This window comes from Eschscholzia californica, unplaced genomic scaffold, assembly GCF_041429995.1.
Source record: "Eschscholzia californica isolate CP2 unplaced genomic scaffold, dmEscCali1.0.p SCAF_6, whole genome shotgun sequence".
Classification (NCBI taxonomy): domain Eukaryota; kingdom Viridiplantae; phylum Streptophyta; class Magnoliopsida; order Ranunculales; family Papaveraceae; genus Eschscholzia; species Eschscholzia californica.
In genome coordinates, this window is record NW_028238483.1 from 32,666,536 (window position 1) to 32,681,215 (window position 14,680).

At 35.4% G+C, this 14,680-nt stretch overlaps 3 protein-coding genes across 5 annotated transcripts; 2 read left to right on the forward strand and 1 right to left on the reverse strand.

Moving 5' to 3' along the window:
* Positions 1–211: 211 nt before the first annotated feature.
* LOC147533709 (myb-related protein 308-like) lies at positions 212–1,654 on the reverse strand. Its single transcript, XM_086647381.1, has 2 exons — positions 1,150–1,654; positions 212–1,042 (listed from the first exon to the last, which is right to left on the reverse strand). Exons 1-2 carry the CDS (start codon positions 1,410–1,412, stop codon positions 409–411), a joined length of 897 nt encoding a protein of 298 aa, XP_086503507.1. The 5' UTR covers positions 1,413–1,654; the 3' UTR covers positions 212–408.
* Positions 1,655–6,716: 5,062 nt separating this feature from the next.
* Positions 6,717–10,116, forward strand: LOC147533710 (uncharacterized). Of its 2 annotated transcripts, none has more exons than XR_015227527.1 (2): positions 6,717–9,220; positions 9,285–10,116. XR_015227527.1 is itself a non-coding variant. In XM_086647380.1 (2 exons), the coding sequence occupies exon 1, from the start codon at positions 6,870–6,872 to the stop codon at positions 8,547–8,549; it is 1,680 nt and encodes a 559-aa protein (XP_086503506.1). In that variant the 5' UTR covers positions 6,717–6,869; the 3' UTR covers positions 9,839–10,116. The 2 variants fall into 2 exon arrangements, 1 of the variants encoding a protein (XP_086503506.1); XM_086647380.1 differs by having other exon boundaries at positions 6,717–8,549; positions 9,839–10,116.
* An 87-nt stretch (positions 10,117–10,203) lies between these two features.
* On the forward strand, positions 10,204–14,604 carry LOC147533711 (protein ALTERED PHOSPHATE STARVATION RESPONSE 1-like). Of its 2 annotated transcripts, XM_086647379.1 has the most exons (5): positions 10,204–11,101; positions 11,255–12,288; positions 12,400–12,575; positions 12,711–12,934; positions 13,523–14,604. In XM_086647379.1, the coding sequence occupies exons 2-5, from the start codon at positions 11,628–11,630 to the stop codon at positions 14,310–14,312; spliced, it is 1,851 nt and encodes a 616-aa protein (XP_086503505.1). In that variant the 5' UTR covers positions 10,204–11,101; positions 11,255–11,627; the 3' UTR covers positions 14,313–14,604. The 2 variants fall into 2 exon arrangements, with proteins under 2 accessions (XP_086503505.1, XP_086503504.1); XM_086647378.1 differs by having other exon boundaries at positions 10,204–12,288.
* Positions 14,605–14,680: the final 76 nt, after the last annotated feature.

Consider the following 14,680-nt stretch of genomic DNA (forward strand, 5'->3'; position numbering starts at 1 on the left):
TATCTCATATTTTTTTAGAAGGAAAAGTTATCTCATATTGTAAATTACACGATACAATAAAATTAGGAGATCATTCTCGTAGAATTTTACTCATTAGAAAGTAACCTGATATATTTGAAAGTATTAATAATTTAAAATTAACAGAACATCGATGTTTTAATTAAGATTCAAAATAGAACAAGTTAAACATATTACGATTTCACAAACTAAATTGCAAAAATGAAAAAGTGATAAATAAATTAAGAGCTAATATTGTTTATGTACACAACTAAATTTACAAAAATTTGAACAATAAGATAAAAATACTTCTAGATATATAACATGTACAACAACAATGTCTAATTTCCTTTCTATAATAATATTCTAATAATGATACTAAAATTATTTACTAAACCCTAATTAATCGTATTATTTATCAAATTTCATCTCAAAACCTCTATAGTTACTCAAGATTCCATTGCTTCTCAATCCTAAAAATTCACTATTACTACTATTACTACAACCACCAATACAATCACAACCCTTGTTATCTTCTAACCCTAAATTACAAGAGAAACAAAGTGTAGTACTACCATTTCTCCTCACACCATGATCATGAGTGTTATTGTTACTCTTAACCATTAAAAATGGTGATTGTTGATCTAATAATTTTAAAGGGGTGTAATCAATTTGATCAGGAGGACTAATTCTAAGTTCAAGATTCAAATCTGGGCATCTTAGTTTTTCTTTTATTGGACTAATCTTATTATTTTGATCATCCTCTTGTTTGCATTTATGTTCATGATCATACCCATTAACAACAACATTAATCAACTTAATCTCTTGTTCTTCATCATCATCATCAGCATCATCATCATCTTCTTCTTCTTCTTTAGCAAAAGATATAGTTTTACCCCGCTTTGTTGCAGCCTGCTCATCGATCGGTCGGTGTGTTGTTGGATCAATTCCGCGACTCAATAGCTTTCTCTTTATATGGGTGTTCCAGTAATTCTTTATCTCGTTATCTGTTCTTCCCGGTAATCTTCCTGCAATAAGAGACCACCTAAATTGATCCAAAAAAAAAAATAATAAATTAAGAATAATAATAATAATAATAATAATAGAAGAGTTTTGGAATTTTTATAAGCAAAAAAGATGATAACTACTTACTTGTTACCAAGTAAGCTATGTAATTTGATGATCAACTCATCTTCTTCATCAGTGAAGTTTCCTCGTTTGAGATCGGGACGTAAGTAATTAATCCAACGAAGACGACAACTCTTACCACATCGAAGAAGGCCGGCAGCTTTAGGAAGAGACCTCCAACAACCTTCACCATGAACCCTAATATGTGCAATAAGTCTGTCATCTTCTTCTTTAGTCCATGCTCCTTTATTTGTATGAGCTTTCTCACAACAAGGAGATCTTCCCATGTAGAATTATATTCCCCCCAAGTAGTAGTAATTAGATGTATATTTGTAATTGTAGTTGCTAGAACTTATGGTGGTGGTTCATCAAGCTAGCTAGGGTTACCCTTGAGAGAGAGGAGAGAGAGAGCTTCTAGATGTGAGTTGGTGAGAAAGGAGGGTTTGGAGGAATGGGTGGTGAAGTATTGTTGAGTATTTCATGATATAAAGTTGAAAAATAAAACATTAAACTAGAGAAAGATAACATTCAGGTAGGTTAAGAGAGTAAATAAGGTATTAATTAAAAGGTTGGAGAGAGCAAAAGGGTGATACTTTCCTTTTCTCATTTTTAATTCTTTAACTACTTTTAATAAATGAATGATGGAAGAAACCTTTCCTAATTCATATAAGCAAAGATAACATGTCCTTTCATCACAAAATAAAATATATATACTTAATAAACACATATGTAATATGAATTGATATAATATACTAATTAAAAACAACATTTATGTATATATTATGTAAAATTATTGAGTAAGGTTGGTAAAAGATAGACCTAAATTAATGGGGTTGATTTTAGGGTTTTGTGTACAATACACTTTCAAATTAATTAATAATTGACCAATTAGTTAGTTGTAGAGTTGTTGTATAGTAGAGATTTCAATTACATATCATGATAGGCTATTTAGGACTTAATTAATGCTAACTAATATAGAGGTTATATATTTCACTAGAGAAGAATGAACTATACTTTCAAATATTACCCAAAATATTTTGATGAATTATATACTCTGATAAAATAAATGAACAAATTATAGGAATAGTATGAAAGTATTAAATTAAATAAAATTTTGAAATAACGGTTGACTCGACTTTAGTCAATTTAGTTAGCGTGTCGACATATGTATTGATGAGTATTCCACAATAAATAAACGAAGAGTAAACAATCAAGGACTATTCTTCTTTTTAAAAATCAAATCAATTAATACACTCTCAATTCAAAGATTATTTCTTATGATAATGGATTAATTAAGGGATCAATGATATTGTAAGGGCAAAATGTATGTAGAAAATATTGTGTTTAATACTTCCTTCAAGTTATTTCAATCTCTTCAAGTTATGGGTAAGTATAATTAGATACACAATGTCACAAGGGAGAGAGAAGAAAGAAATAGAGTTGTTGTAGTGGCCGGAGGACTGTGGTGATGGGACAAGAGGAATATCTTTTTTTATTTGAAGGTTGTTGGAGGAACCAAATTAAATACGGAATGTCACAAATTAGGAGCTAAAATGAAATCAACTCATTTTCTATAATTACATACGAGTATATTTTGGATTTCAAATTTGTGTTTTCCAATATTTTGTCATGTTTCATACTTTGTCGATCGTAATAGAAGAACTAGAAAAATATTAGAGAGAGACTATTTCTTCATCTTTTATCTCCACCTCTTCATCTAATCATCTTCATCTTTGTTATGCTTTTTTTTTTTTTTTTAATGGATTGGACATGTAATTTAGAAAGAAATGCTTCTAGAAGGTGATATAATTAGGTATTTTGATTAAAGGGAGGTGGTTGTGTCCATATCTTTTTGAGTTAATTCCTATATGGCCCCCTACTTTGTGACCAGCTTCCTTTATGGCCCTTTTTTTTCGTAAATTCAAATATGGCCCCCTATTTTCATGGAAATGTCCTAACTACCCTTCCTTTAAATCTTTTTTCAAAATAAAATAAAAAAAACAAACATAATTCCACCTCACTTCCCTCTCCACCACTTATCTCTCTCCACCTCACCTCTCTTCCCAAATCATCTTTCTCTCTCTCCAACTCACCTTTTTCTCTCTCCACCTCACCTCTCTCTCTCTCTCCACCTCACTCTATCTTCTCCGATGAAGGTCGCCGGCCGGAAAAAACAAACAGACCCGTACTCCGGCGAAGGGAACCCCCTTCGCCGGAGTTTTTAGAGAGAGAGGGAGATGAGAGTAAAAAAAAAAAAATTTTTTTTTTTTTTAGGTCGAAGGTCGCCGGCCGGAAAATTTTCCGGCCGGCGACCTTCATCGGAGAAGATAGAGTGAGGTGGAGAGAGAGAGAGGTGAGTTGGAGAGAGAGAAAGATGATTTGGGAAGAGAGGTGAGGTGGAGAGAGATAAGTGGTGGAGAGGGAAGTGAGGTGGAATTATGTTTGTTTTTTTGATTTTATTTTGAAAAAAGATTTAAAGGAAGGGTAGTTAGGACATTTCCATGAAAATAGGGGGCCATATTTGAATTTATGAAAAAAAGGGGGCCATAAAGGAAGCTGGTCACAAAGTAGGGGGCCATATAGGAATTAACTCTATCTTTTTTTTAGTAGTGTATGATTCAGCTTTGGTGTACCTTCCACACTGTCCTTTTATCATGTTATTTTTTTTGGTTGTGTGGTGGAAACTTGGAGAAGGTTGGTAGTAGGCAAAAAGACCAGTGAGGGCTTTTTGTTGTTATGTTCTTGTCTCTCTCAACTCTCTCTCTCTCTATTCTCAATTTGCAAAAAAGTTTGTCATGGTGTTAGCCCCAACCCACATGGTGAGTGAGAGTCTTTTGAACTACCAACTCCTTTTTTATCTTTTTTTTTTCTTTTTTTTCATTAATCTCTTCGATTTCTTTCTTTTTAGGTTCATTCATTTTCTTTAGTGGTTGCCCTTATCTTTTCTACGAAAACTACCCATTCTCGTGACCTTCCTAACTGCTTCCACCAAAGACAATATACTCTTTCTTTTTATCAACCTTCATCTTCCATCAAATATCTTCACTATTTGATACATTTTTTCTTGGTTAAATTTTGTTTTTATATCCATCTCCTGGTATCTCTTTTCGGAAATACACTTTGGACATTAGGTCTTCACGTTCGATTTATCCAAAACTAACCATTTATGTATTTAAAATTTGTCTCTTTGAATTTTCTCAAAAAGATATATATGAAAACCACATATCTCATCGTATGTAATCGCATAAGTCAAAAAATTTAATTGAAATTTTGTAAGAGCTAGAAGGCAATAATTTTGCTTGAAATTTCATGGCAAAAGCCAAAAAATGGGTTAGATATTTTGTGTGGGAAATTTGTATGCCAAATAAAAGACCATGATAAAAAAAATATAAACAAGAGGACAGATGAGTAAGAAAAGTTGGAGATTATCTTTTGTTGTATGCCTGTGGTTACTTTTAATGCTGTCAGTGTTAAGTTTGTGGTCATCCAACTCAAAATCAATTGACAATGAGTGGAGAGGACCTATACTTTATATACTTGGTTGATAGTTACCCATTCTCCCATGTGAGACTATTCTCACACGCCCCCTCACCTGTGGCGTTCTTTGAGCCTAACACGTGTGTTTTTTTTCTTTACGGGTGACTTGGAGCACGTGTAGCTTTTAAGCCTATCACGTGTGGGCCTAGCTCTGATACCATGTTAAGTTTGTGGTCATCCAACTCAAAAACAATTGACAATGAGTGGAGAGGACTTATACTTTTATATTCTTGGTTGCTAGTAGCTTTTAAGCCAATCACGTGTGGGCCTAGCTCTGATACCATGTTAAATTTGTGGTCATCCAACTCAAAACCAATTGGCAATGAGTGGAGAGGACCTATACTTTATATTCTTGGTTGATAGTTACCCATTCTCCCATGTGCGACTATTCTCACAGCTAGATGTGGAGGTGAAGATCACTGTAGGTGGCTTTGTTATAGTAATGGTGAAGAACTTAGTTATGTTTTTCTTTTAATTTGATCTAACTTTTTCATTATATTTGTTTATGATACCTAGATTAATTTTTGTTCTAATGTGCCCCTATTAGGTCGAGGTAAAGAGCAAGTATGTTTGACTCGCATTGGGCTTGATATATTTTGTCTACGTCAGAAATTCGTTTGTCCGTATATTGATGGCATGTTTTTCTACTTATATGAATTTGAATGGTCCGAATATGTAGAACAAAAATCAACTAACATCAACCATTGAGAGGAGTCAAATATCACAAAATAAGAATCATGAGCTCGAAAAATATGAATATTCTAAAATCCCATGCAAATCAATTCAAACTGTGAGTCAATTCAACTTAGAAATAACAAAACTACCTCAGTTTCATATATAAAGCAATCAAATGAACAAATGAAGTACCAAATGTTAAAAGCTTACATAGCTAACGTTGCTAAAAAGGATGTGGAGGGTTCCGTCTAAGGGCCTTTCGAATACCTTAATTAGACTAAATAAGATTTTTGAAGAAAATTTGATAAGGAAATCTAGAATATTTAAATTCATCCTTAACATTCATACTTGAATCTAGTATCAATACTTGAAATTTTATCTCTCTCTTGATAACTCAAAATTCAAAAATAAAATGAAATCGCAATCTTCAATTCCTGGAAACACAACTCGTTAGAAACGGTAAAATAACAAAAAGAGAAGGAAATGTGAGAGAGATAGAAACTTGAATCTAATATCAATACTTCAATTTATTTCTCTCTTGATAACTCAATAACAAGTGAAAAACCGCAATCTCCAAATAGCTGTCACTGGATATCAATGAAGGAGAATGTTTGAGATAGATAAACTAGAGAGACGCATAAACAAGAGACACGCGTGATTTTAGAGAGAGAGACCCATGATTTTAGATAGCACGAGAACGTGTCTTTCAGAAAGAACGAAAAAATACAAGTGACGCCTTTCAAGTAGATGTCACGTTTTGCATTTTTCTGAAGAAATAACTCACAAACACGTAATTACCAATTTGTCTCTTGAACAATTATTTTTTTTACCAATTTGTCTTGGTCACAACATGAGGACCTTTTTCAACAAAAAACGAACACGATGACTTTCACCTTGTTTTGGATATGCAAAGGACCTTGGGCCTTATTTCTTAACAACCATTGGACCTTGGCCCAATCACCCAATAAAAACCTAAAGTCTTTATAAACTTTGTATAAAACGCATAAACATTTAATATGTTATAAAACAATGTCACATTAGCGAGATACGAAATGTGGTGCTCGTTATAAATAATTAAACACTCTTTTCTAATGATGTGTTTCAAAGTCTTGAAACTCAAAAGCACCAAAACAGAAAATATCACTACCAATAGGGGAGTGACCGCACAATTCTATAACACGTTAGTAAGGCAATAATTTATACTACAATTCAGTCTTAGAAGACTGTGTTATAGACGAAGTGTTAAACATCTTTGGGGAGAAACTTATAATCTTGACTCTTGAGGCCCAAAAATGGGAAAATAGCAATTAGCTAGGGGCTAGCCGTCAGCCCGTCACAATCTAATGGCACAAAAGCATATCAAACATCAAAAACGATAAAAAGTCCGTCTTTTATAGGAAAGCAAATATCGTAACGGTGATGTAACTGTGAAATAATTTATCCCCAATCTTCCCAGCTCATCTGAGGAGAAGAACCCTAAAAAACGCAACTTTTATTATTTTCTCCGGAATCGATCTATCAATCAATCGATAATGTTCGCGCCTCTCATAAGGAAGAAGAGAAAGGCCGAAGCTTTAATCGAATCTTCATCTTCCAAAGATGATCATGAGTATATTCCCCTTCCCACTACCAATACTACCGCCATAAACCAGTCAGAATCAAAACCAGTTTCCGCCGAGGAAGAAGAAGAAGTAGAGTACGAAGAAGTTGAAGAAGAAGATCACGAAGAAGTTGAAGTCGAAGAAGAAGATCACGAAGAAGTTGAAGTTGAAGAAAAAGATCACGAAGAAGTTGAAATTGAAGAAGAAGAAGAAGAAGAAGAAGAAGAAGAGCACGAAGAAGTTGAAGAAGATGAAGATGAAGATGAAGAAGAAGAAGAAGAAGAAGAAGAAGAAGAAGAAGATGAAGATGAATCTTCATCAGAAGAAGAAGAAGAAGAAGAAAAAAAGGTCGAAATTAAAGGAAAAAAAGATGATGATGGTTCTAAACGTCAAACTGTAAGGAAGCTTCTAGAACCGTTTGGGAAAGACCAATTAATCGAGATTCTCAAAGAAGCTGCTCTTAAGAACCGATCAATAGTCAAAAGGATTAATCAAGCAGCTGAATTAGATCCAACTCATAGAAAAATCTTTGTTCATGGTTTAAGTTGGGATTCTACAAAGCAAACCCTAATGTCAGTTTTCAAGCAATACGGTCAAATTGAAGAATGCAATGTGGTGACAGATAAAGTTACTGGTAAATCAAAGGGTTATGGTTTCGTTCTCTTCAAAACTCGTGATGGTGCACAAAAAGCCCTAAAACAATCACAGAAGAAGATTGGTAATCGGATGACAGCTTGTCAATTGGCTTCACAAGGACCAGTACCTAATCAACCAGTTCCTGATTCAAAAGGACGGAAGATTTATGTCAGTAACGTCGGCCAGCATATTAACCCCGACAGACTTCGATCATTTTTCGCTAAATTTGGGGAAATTGAAGAAGGACCTTTAGGTTATGATAAGGTTACTGGTAAGCTTAAGGGTTTTGCTTTATTTATTTATAAAACAACTGAGGGGTGCAAGAAGGCATTGGAAGAACCAATTAAGCAGTTTCAAGGTTGTAAGTTGCAATGCCAAAGAGCAATTGAAGGGCTTAACAAGGGAAATAGTAATCAAACTGGAGAGAATCCGGTGGTTTCATCGGGACCATCGGTGGTTTCGTCGGGACCATCGGTGGTTTCGACGGGACCATCGGTGGTTTCGACGGGACCATCGGTGGTTTCGACGGGACCATCGGCAGTTTTCCCGCCAAATCTTTCTTATGCAATGGGTTTGAATCCAGGAATTATGAGTCAGGGTTTAAGTCCAGCAGTTCTTGCTGGTCAAAATCATGGATTGGGTGTTCTTTATCCTGCAGCATTAGGTGGTGGTTCAGTGAATAATACGGGTTTACCGTCGTCTATGGCAAATGGGTTCTCACCTTTGAATTATAGAAATCCGACCACTTTGGATTATAGAAATCCGACCACTTCGTCGTTCGGATTGGGGGCTGGCATCGATGGTCAGGTTGGGATCAATACTATAAGCCCAAGTGTGATTGGAAATTATGGTTCTCAAGCAGCTTTGCAAGGGCTTGGTGCTTACCAAAGTGCTCAACTGGGTCAGCCTTCAAGGAATCAACAACAGTCTGGAGTTGAATCTCTAAGAACAATGACATCTTACTTCCGGCGTTAGGTATTGCTTTAAACATATACCTACTTGATTTGATTTATAAACTATGTGATCTAAACTGTAGGTTATTTATTTCTTCACAAGTTTGATGTTGTGTTTTGACCCTAAATACAAATATATTTGGACTTTTTGACTTGCTACTAGTATCCGATTACATATGCAGTGATTTGTGTTGTTAAAAAATTCTTTGCTTACTTGTCCGTTGAATGTACTCGAGTATGCAAATAGAGATTTGATTATCTCCCTCTTGAGTTCTATGTGATAGAATCGAATTTCGTGAAAGTACCTTTCTGTTCTTTGGAAGTAAAGTTCAGAATTAGTAACTAAAATAACCTACTTCATTACTATATAAAATTATACGCAAGAGATTCCTCTTTTCCGACTGGATTGCGTAACTATCCTCAAGAGATATCAGCGTAGAGTTTAGTATCTTAGTTTAGTGTCTCGGTATGGGTTAATACACTGCTTTGAGATACGCCCAACATCTAGAGTTCTTACAAATTATGAGTATTACCTGAGATACCTTCAACCTGCCTAGCTGTAGTTCATTACCTGACTTCTTTTTGCTGGTGTTTTGGTCTTAAGCCTACATATTTGAGATGTACAACTGACTTGACGCATAATCATTAATACGGTGCAAATATATGTAAACGATACAATATATATATATATATATATATATATATATATATATATATATATATATATATATATATACATACTAAGAATTTCGTATACATACTAAGAATTTCGACCAAAGAGCAACTTGTCGCATGTTATTCCACCAAGTGTGGTGCATCTTGTATGTCATTGGATCTGGTTTAGTTATATGTTGTTTGAAGCCTGATGTGGGGCGAGGAGGTTCTCACCTGCACTTAGCTTGCTTAGCGTGCTCTAGCAAGCGCCTCCACTCGCTCAAACATTCTATTGTACATGGCAAGCTGAGGTGCTCGCACAAGGCGTGCTGAAGCGCAACTTGGAGAGACCAAGGAGCGTTGTATAAGGCAAGTTGAGACCTCTTATTCTAACCTTGTGCTCTTTGCTCACCTGGGCGATGATGCTTCAGTGCGCCCTCCAACATTATCGGTTTAGTTTCTATATGTATGTTGTACCTACTGTGATACTGCTAAAGCTACAAGCTACTTGTTTCATGCATCCTACTTTCATCCTTTTCTAAGCAATTCTCCCAATTAAATAGGAATTCTATATCCAACGTTAAGTCACCTTGGTAAACAACTTCAATAATGAAATGCAAAAAGAATTCGAGTTTCATATAATATATCTTTTTGCAGGTAACGTTTGCTGCATTTACTTCTGATATGATATGCAAAGCATCTTTGGAGCAGGATCGGGTATTGGAGCAGTGGATAATAGGTTCACCTTTAACTTCATGTATTATGAGATCTCGAGTGTCTGGGTATTATCAAACTAGAAAAAAAGGAGTTTCTCGATAATATCTATGCTTCATTAGAACTAATGAACATAAAACAATTTCTAGATATCTCTTGCAACTGTACAAACTTGAGAAATGAAGCTTCATATATTTATAGTTCTTATATGTTATTTTTAATCAATCTAAGAATAGTAGATCTAATGATGGCTTGTCCTTCAACAAGAATTTTGAATCTTCAAGTAGGGGTAGCCCATGTTGCCGGACATTTCTGTACAGTGAAGCTCAGTCACTTTTTCTTTTTTGCTTTAGGCTCGCCATTCTGTAGATGCACACCTTTTTCACCTATTTTGTTTGTATACGTTCTCTTTTTCTTCCATTTCTCATTTCGGTTCTAAAATTTTCATCAAAATTATTAAACCTTTGGTATTTATGTTTCTTTCATTAAAGAAAGGGACAAAAGAAAGAGCTCAAAAGGTCTCAATTTCTTAACCGGACTGTCTAGTGTGGGAGGACTGAAACCTGTTCGGGACCATAGGCAATGTTCGAACTGTCTAGTGTGAGAGGACTGAAACCGAGACCACTCGGATTGAACAGTCCGGAGGTAGTGCATTGTATTGCAGAGGGCCATACAGAGTTTTTTAGCTAAAAACTGGGTGTCTATTGAGGCACCCATGTTTCATAAAAATGGTCCTCCATCTTTATGAGATATAAAATGGAAACTGAATCTTGAATCTGGATTTTTGGGATTAGGGTTATATAGTATATATACTGTAAAGCTGCCATACAATGCACTTTTATGCTTATTAAATCAAATGTGGAACTAAATTTCTTGATGATGCAGTAGACTACATGTGCAACGATGACTTTTATCCATTAAACTAGACTCTTTGAATCTTGTTTTCTTAAATCTAATTCAGTCTGTTTAACTTATATAACTCATGGAAATAAGTATCATTTTAGGTTTACTTAAGATAATAGACTTTTAATGCAGAGTTGTTTTGTGTATGATCAAACTAGACAAAAAATAAGCTTGGATGATCAATACAAAAGAAGCACAAGCCATAAGTCCGGTGAAAAACGAATGTTCTGAAATCTCCTAGAGTCGACTATTTCGACCAGTCACATCTGAATTTAGAAAACACAAGCACCATCTAAAATAAAGGTTACTCTATGTAGTTCGGGAAGTGTCACTATGTCTGGCCAAAGTCTTCGGCCAGGCAGAGTATACTAGCCGTGATGCTATGTCTGGCCGGGCTGATGTGTCGGTCCACGATTTTGAGAGAGAGTGAAATTTGAGTGAAACGTCAAATAACAGATTGAACTAATTAGTAGGGTAATTTTAACATTTGAATTTTAATCTTTTACTAGCCGTTGAAATGATTTACTAACTAATAGACAATTTACCTCAACAGCTCCGCCCAACGTATACATAATCTTCTGGTACTACTACTCTGTATCTCTTGGAAAACTATTCTTTGTAGTACTATTCTTGAGGAATACTTATTTGATACCAACCCAAGTGAGAGAAACCAGAGAGAGAAAGATTGATGAATGTTATAGAACAGAAGCAAGAGAAGAACCCATTTTGAAGAAGTTTAGAGAGAGAGAGAAAATTAGTCTAAAAACCATCACCAACAACATAAGAGGAGCCATTAATCTGAGAAAACAAGAGAGAGAGAGAGAGAGAGATGGGTTGCTATTATTCAAAAGTAGAGAGAGAAGAGATGGTATCACGTTGTAAAGCTAGAAAGAGATACATGAAGCAATTAGTGAAAGCAAGACAAGATTTATCTTCTTCACATACTCTCTATCTTCTCTCTCTTAGAAAAACTGGTTCAGCTCTTCTTAGATTTGCCACCATTGAAACCAATCTTCACCTCCAACCTCATTCCCCTCAACACCACCACCATCTCCCTCCTCCTCTTCCCTCCACCCCACCACCACTGCCACCTCCACAGCCGCCCATGAGTCCAACAACCTCTTCTAATAACTGGACATCTGTAACATCCGGATCATCACCTCTTCCTCCTCCACCTCCACCACCATTACAAAATTCAAGTTGGAGTTTTTGGGACCCATTTCTTCCTTCATCAAAGTCTGTCAATGAAGAAGAAGAAGAAGAATGGAAAACCACCACAATTGCTTCTGAAGTCAATACTACTACTAGTATATCTCATAAAGATACTACTAAAACTGAAATGGCTTTGGTGGTCTCAAGAAATACTAAAGATCTTGTTGAGATCATCAAAGAACTTGATGACTATTTTCTTAAGGCAGCTAATACAGGAGCTCATCTCTCATTGATTTTGGAGGTCTCAAATCCTAATTTCACTAATCCAACGACTACAGGTTATAATTGTTTCAAAATCATTTATGCTTCTAAATTTCAATTTTGATTCATTTATGCCTGCATGATTTTTGTGATTTTATCTTGTTTGAAGAAATGGGTATCTTTAGCAGGTCAGGATAATAGCTGTGAGATGAACTTGAGTCCATTATCATGGACATGGGGGTTGAATTCGAAACCAGATGATGGTTTTGGTAATGTTGGTAATGGAGGTAGTCTTGGTACTAGCCATTGCTCTACTGTTGAAAAGCTTTATGCTTGGGAAAAGAAACTATACCAGGAAGTCAAGGTATTCGTGATCGAAAATTTCGCCACTAACAAGAAAGAATCCGAATTTCGTTTCGCTTTTTTACTTGATTTTGCTCTAGTCTGATCCTTTGATTCATGGGTTTATGTTAAAATGTTGTATCTTTATGTCATATAGGAAGCTCATAGTTTCAAGATTGAACATGAGAAGAGTGTGAATCAACAAAGGAAGCTAGAAATGAAAGGGGGTGATTATTTAAAGATTGAAAAGATTAAAAAACATATCGAGAAATTGGAGTCAAGGATGATAGTGGCTTCTCAGTCAATGGAAACTACCTCCTCAGAAATCATCAGAGTTAGGGAGTTAGAGCTATATCCTCAACTTCTTGAACTAATCAAAGGGTTAGTCATCTTTACTCGAAATCATGTTTTTTTTCGTTTCCATGCTTTGATTACGAGTTTTGCCGTTCCTCTTACATTTATATATGAATTAGTCAAACTAGTGAATACAAGATCCTCTAAAAGTGAGTGTTTTTTTACTCAAAAGACGGGCAAGACCTTAGAAATTGACCTGTAGTAGCTGATATTTCATCTAGCAACATGCGGGAAGCATACTATACTACGTGCTATATGATGCACCTCTTAGACTGGGTGAGGAACAGATAATGCCGATATTATGCAGATTCGTCGCAGAATAAAAAGTGGATCCATGTGATCGAAACAGAACTATACGAGGTTCATCGTCTTGAATCTTGATTTTGAAAAACAAAAAGGTCAATGAAAGGTTTATATGTCAGTTGATTTGAAGACTAACTTAAGAATGATTTTAGGAATATATAGCATTTTATATTGTATTGAAGATATGATGATTTGAGTTGAAGTTGTAGATATTCTAGCATAGTTGGATATAGCCACTTAAATTATTTACTCGAGTGACTAGTTGTTACGTCATAATGTGACATTGCCGAATGTTTTTTTTCCAACTTGTAGCTTGATGGGCATGTGGAGAAGCATGTACGAATGCCACCAAGTCCAAGCTCACATAGTTCAGCAGCTCAAATTCCTCAAGTTTGGCCCGTCAACGGAATACACATCTGAGATCCACCATCAAGCAACTCTTCGGCTTGAACTTGAAGTCCAACAATGGCAACTAACCTTTGGTAACCTTGTTAAGAGTCAAAGAGACTACATTCATTCTCTTACGGGTTGGCTTCGTCTAAGTCTGTTTCATATTAACGAAAGCCCACTATCCGCAACTAAACAATGTGATACTATCTACTCTGTCTGTGATCAATGGCAGCTTGAACTTGATAGAATTCCAGACAAGGTCGCCTCGGATGGGATCAGTGTCCTTTTGACAGTAATTCATGCCATTGTTCTTCAGCAAGCAGAAGAACATAAGCAGAAAAAGAAATCCGAAGCTGCATTTAAGGAACTCGAGAAGAAGGTAACTCAACTTCGATCTTTGGAATCCAAGTACGGTCCATATTCTACAATCGGAAGTTCTGGCTCTATAGGAAAGGGAGGAGATCTAGTTGCAGAGAAAAGAACGAGAGTCGAAACTTTGAAAACCAAAGCAGAGGAAGAGAAATCAAAATATGAAAAGTTGGTTAGTGTGACAAGAGCAATGACAATTAATAATCTTCAAATGGGGTTCCCAAATGCTTTCGAGGCGATTACAGGCTTCTCTAGGATATTTATGAACGCGTTTGAGTCTGTTTATAACCAGTCAAAGAACGCAGATGAGAGTCACAACATGAAGATGATACTTGCTAAATGAGAGCTGATGGCTTATATCATTTATATTTTAACATAAAATTAACAAAATTCTGTGTTTATATGTGTTTTCTGCTTCGTATTAGCCGAGGAAATCGAAATTTCTTTGACATTATGGTGGATAGACGAGGGTGTCTAGAACTTGTCGAAATGTGAAGCCCTTTGTGAAATGTGTTTCTTTTGGTTTTGGTCAAGCTTTTGCTAGTACATCTCATTGTTAGGGCTTGGGATAACTATCTCTTCCAGTTAAATTGATCATACCCAAAAAGGAATGCTATACAATAAGCTTACTTCAATAGTTGATTTTTGTGCACATTAAGAAGGTGATTTATAATGAGTTTTTTCAGTTGTTTGGTAAGACCTAGTAAGAAG

Coding starts and splice junctions, on each gene's coding strand:
- LOC147533709 (XM_086647381.1), bottom strand. CDS start 1,412: ATGGGAAGATCTCCTTGTTGTGAGAAAGCTCATACAAATAAAGGAGCA. Junction 1,043..1,149: donor CATAGCTTACTTGGTAACAA/GTAAGTAGTTAT, acceptor GGATCAATTTAG/GTGGTCTCTTATTGCAGGAA.
- LOC147533710 (XM_086647380.1), top strand. CDS start 6,870: ATGTTCGCGCCTCTCATAAGGAAGAAGAGAAAGGCCGAAGCTTTAATC.
- LOC147533711 (XM_086647378.1), top strand. CDS start 11,628: ATGGGTTGCTATTATTCAAAAGTAGAGAGAGAAGAGATGGTATCACGT. Junction 12,576..12,710: donor AACTATACCAGGAAGTCAAG/GTATTCGTGATC, acceptor TATGTCATATAG/GAAGCTCATAGTTTCAAGAT. Junction 12,935..13,522: donor CTTCTTGAACTAATCAAAGG/GTTAGTCATCTT, acceptor TCCAACTTGTAG/CTTGATGGGCATGTGGAGAA.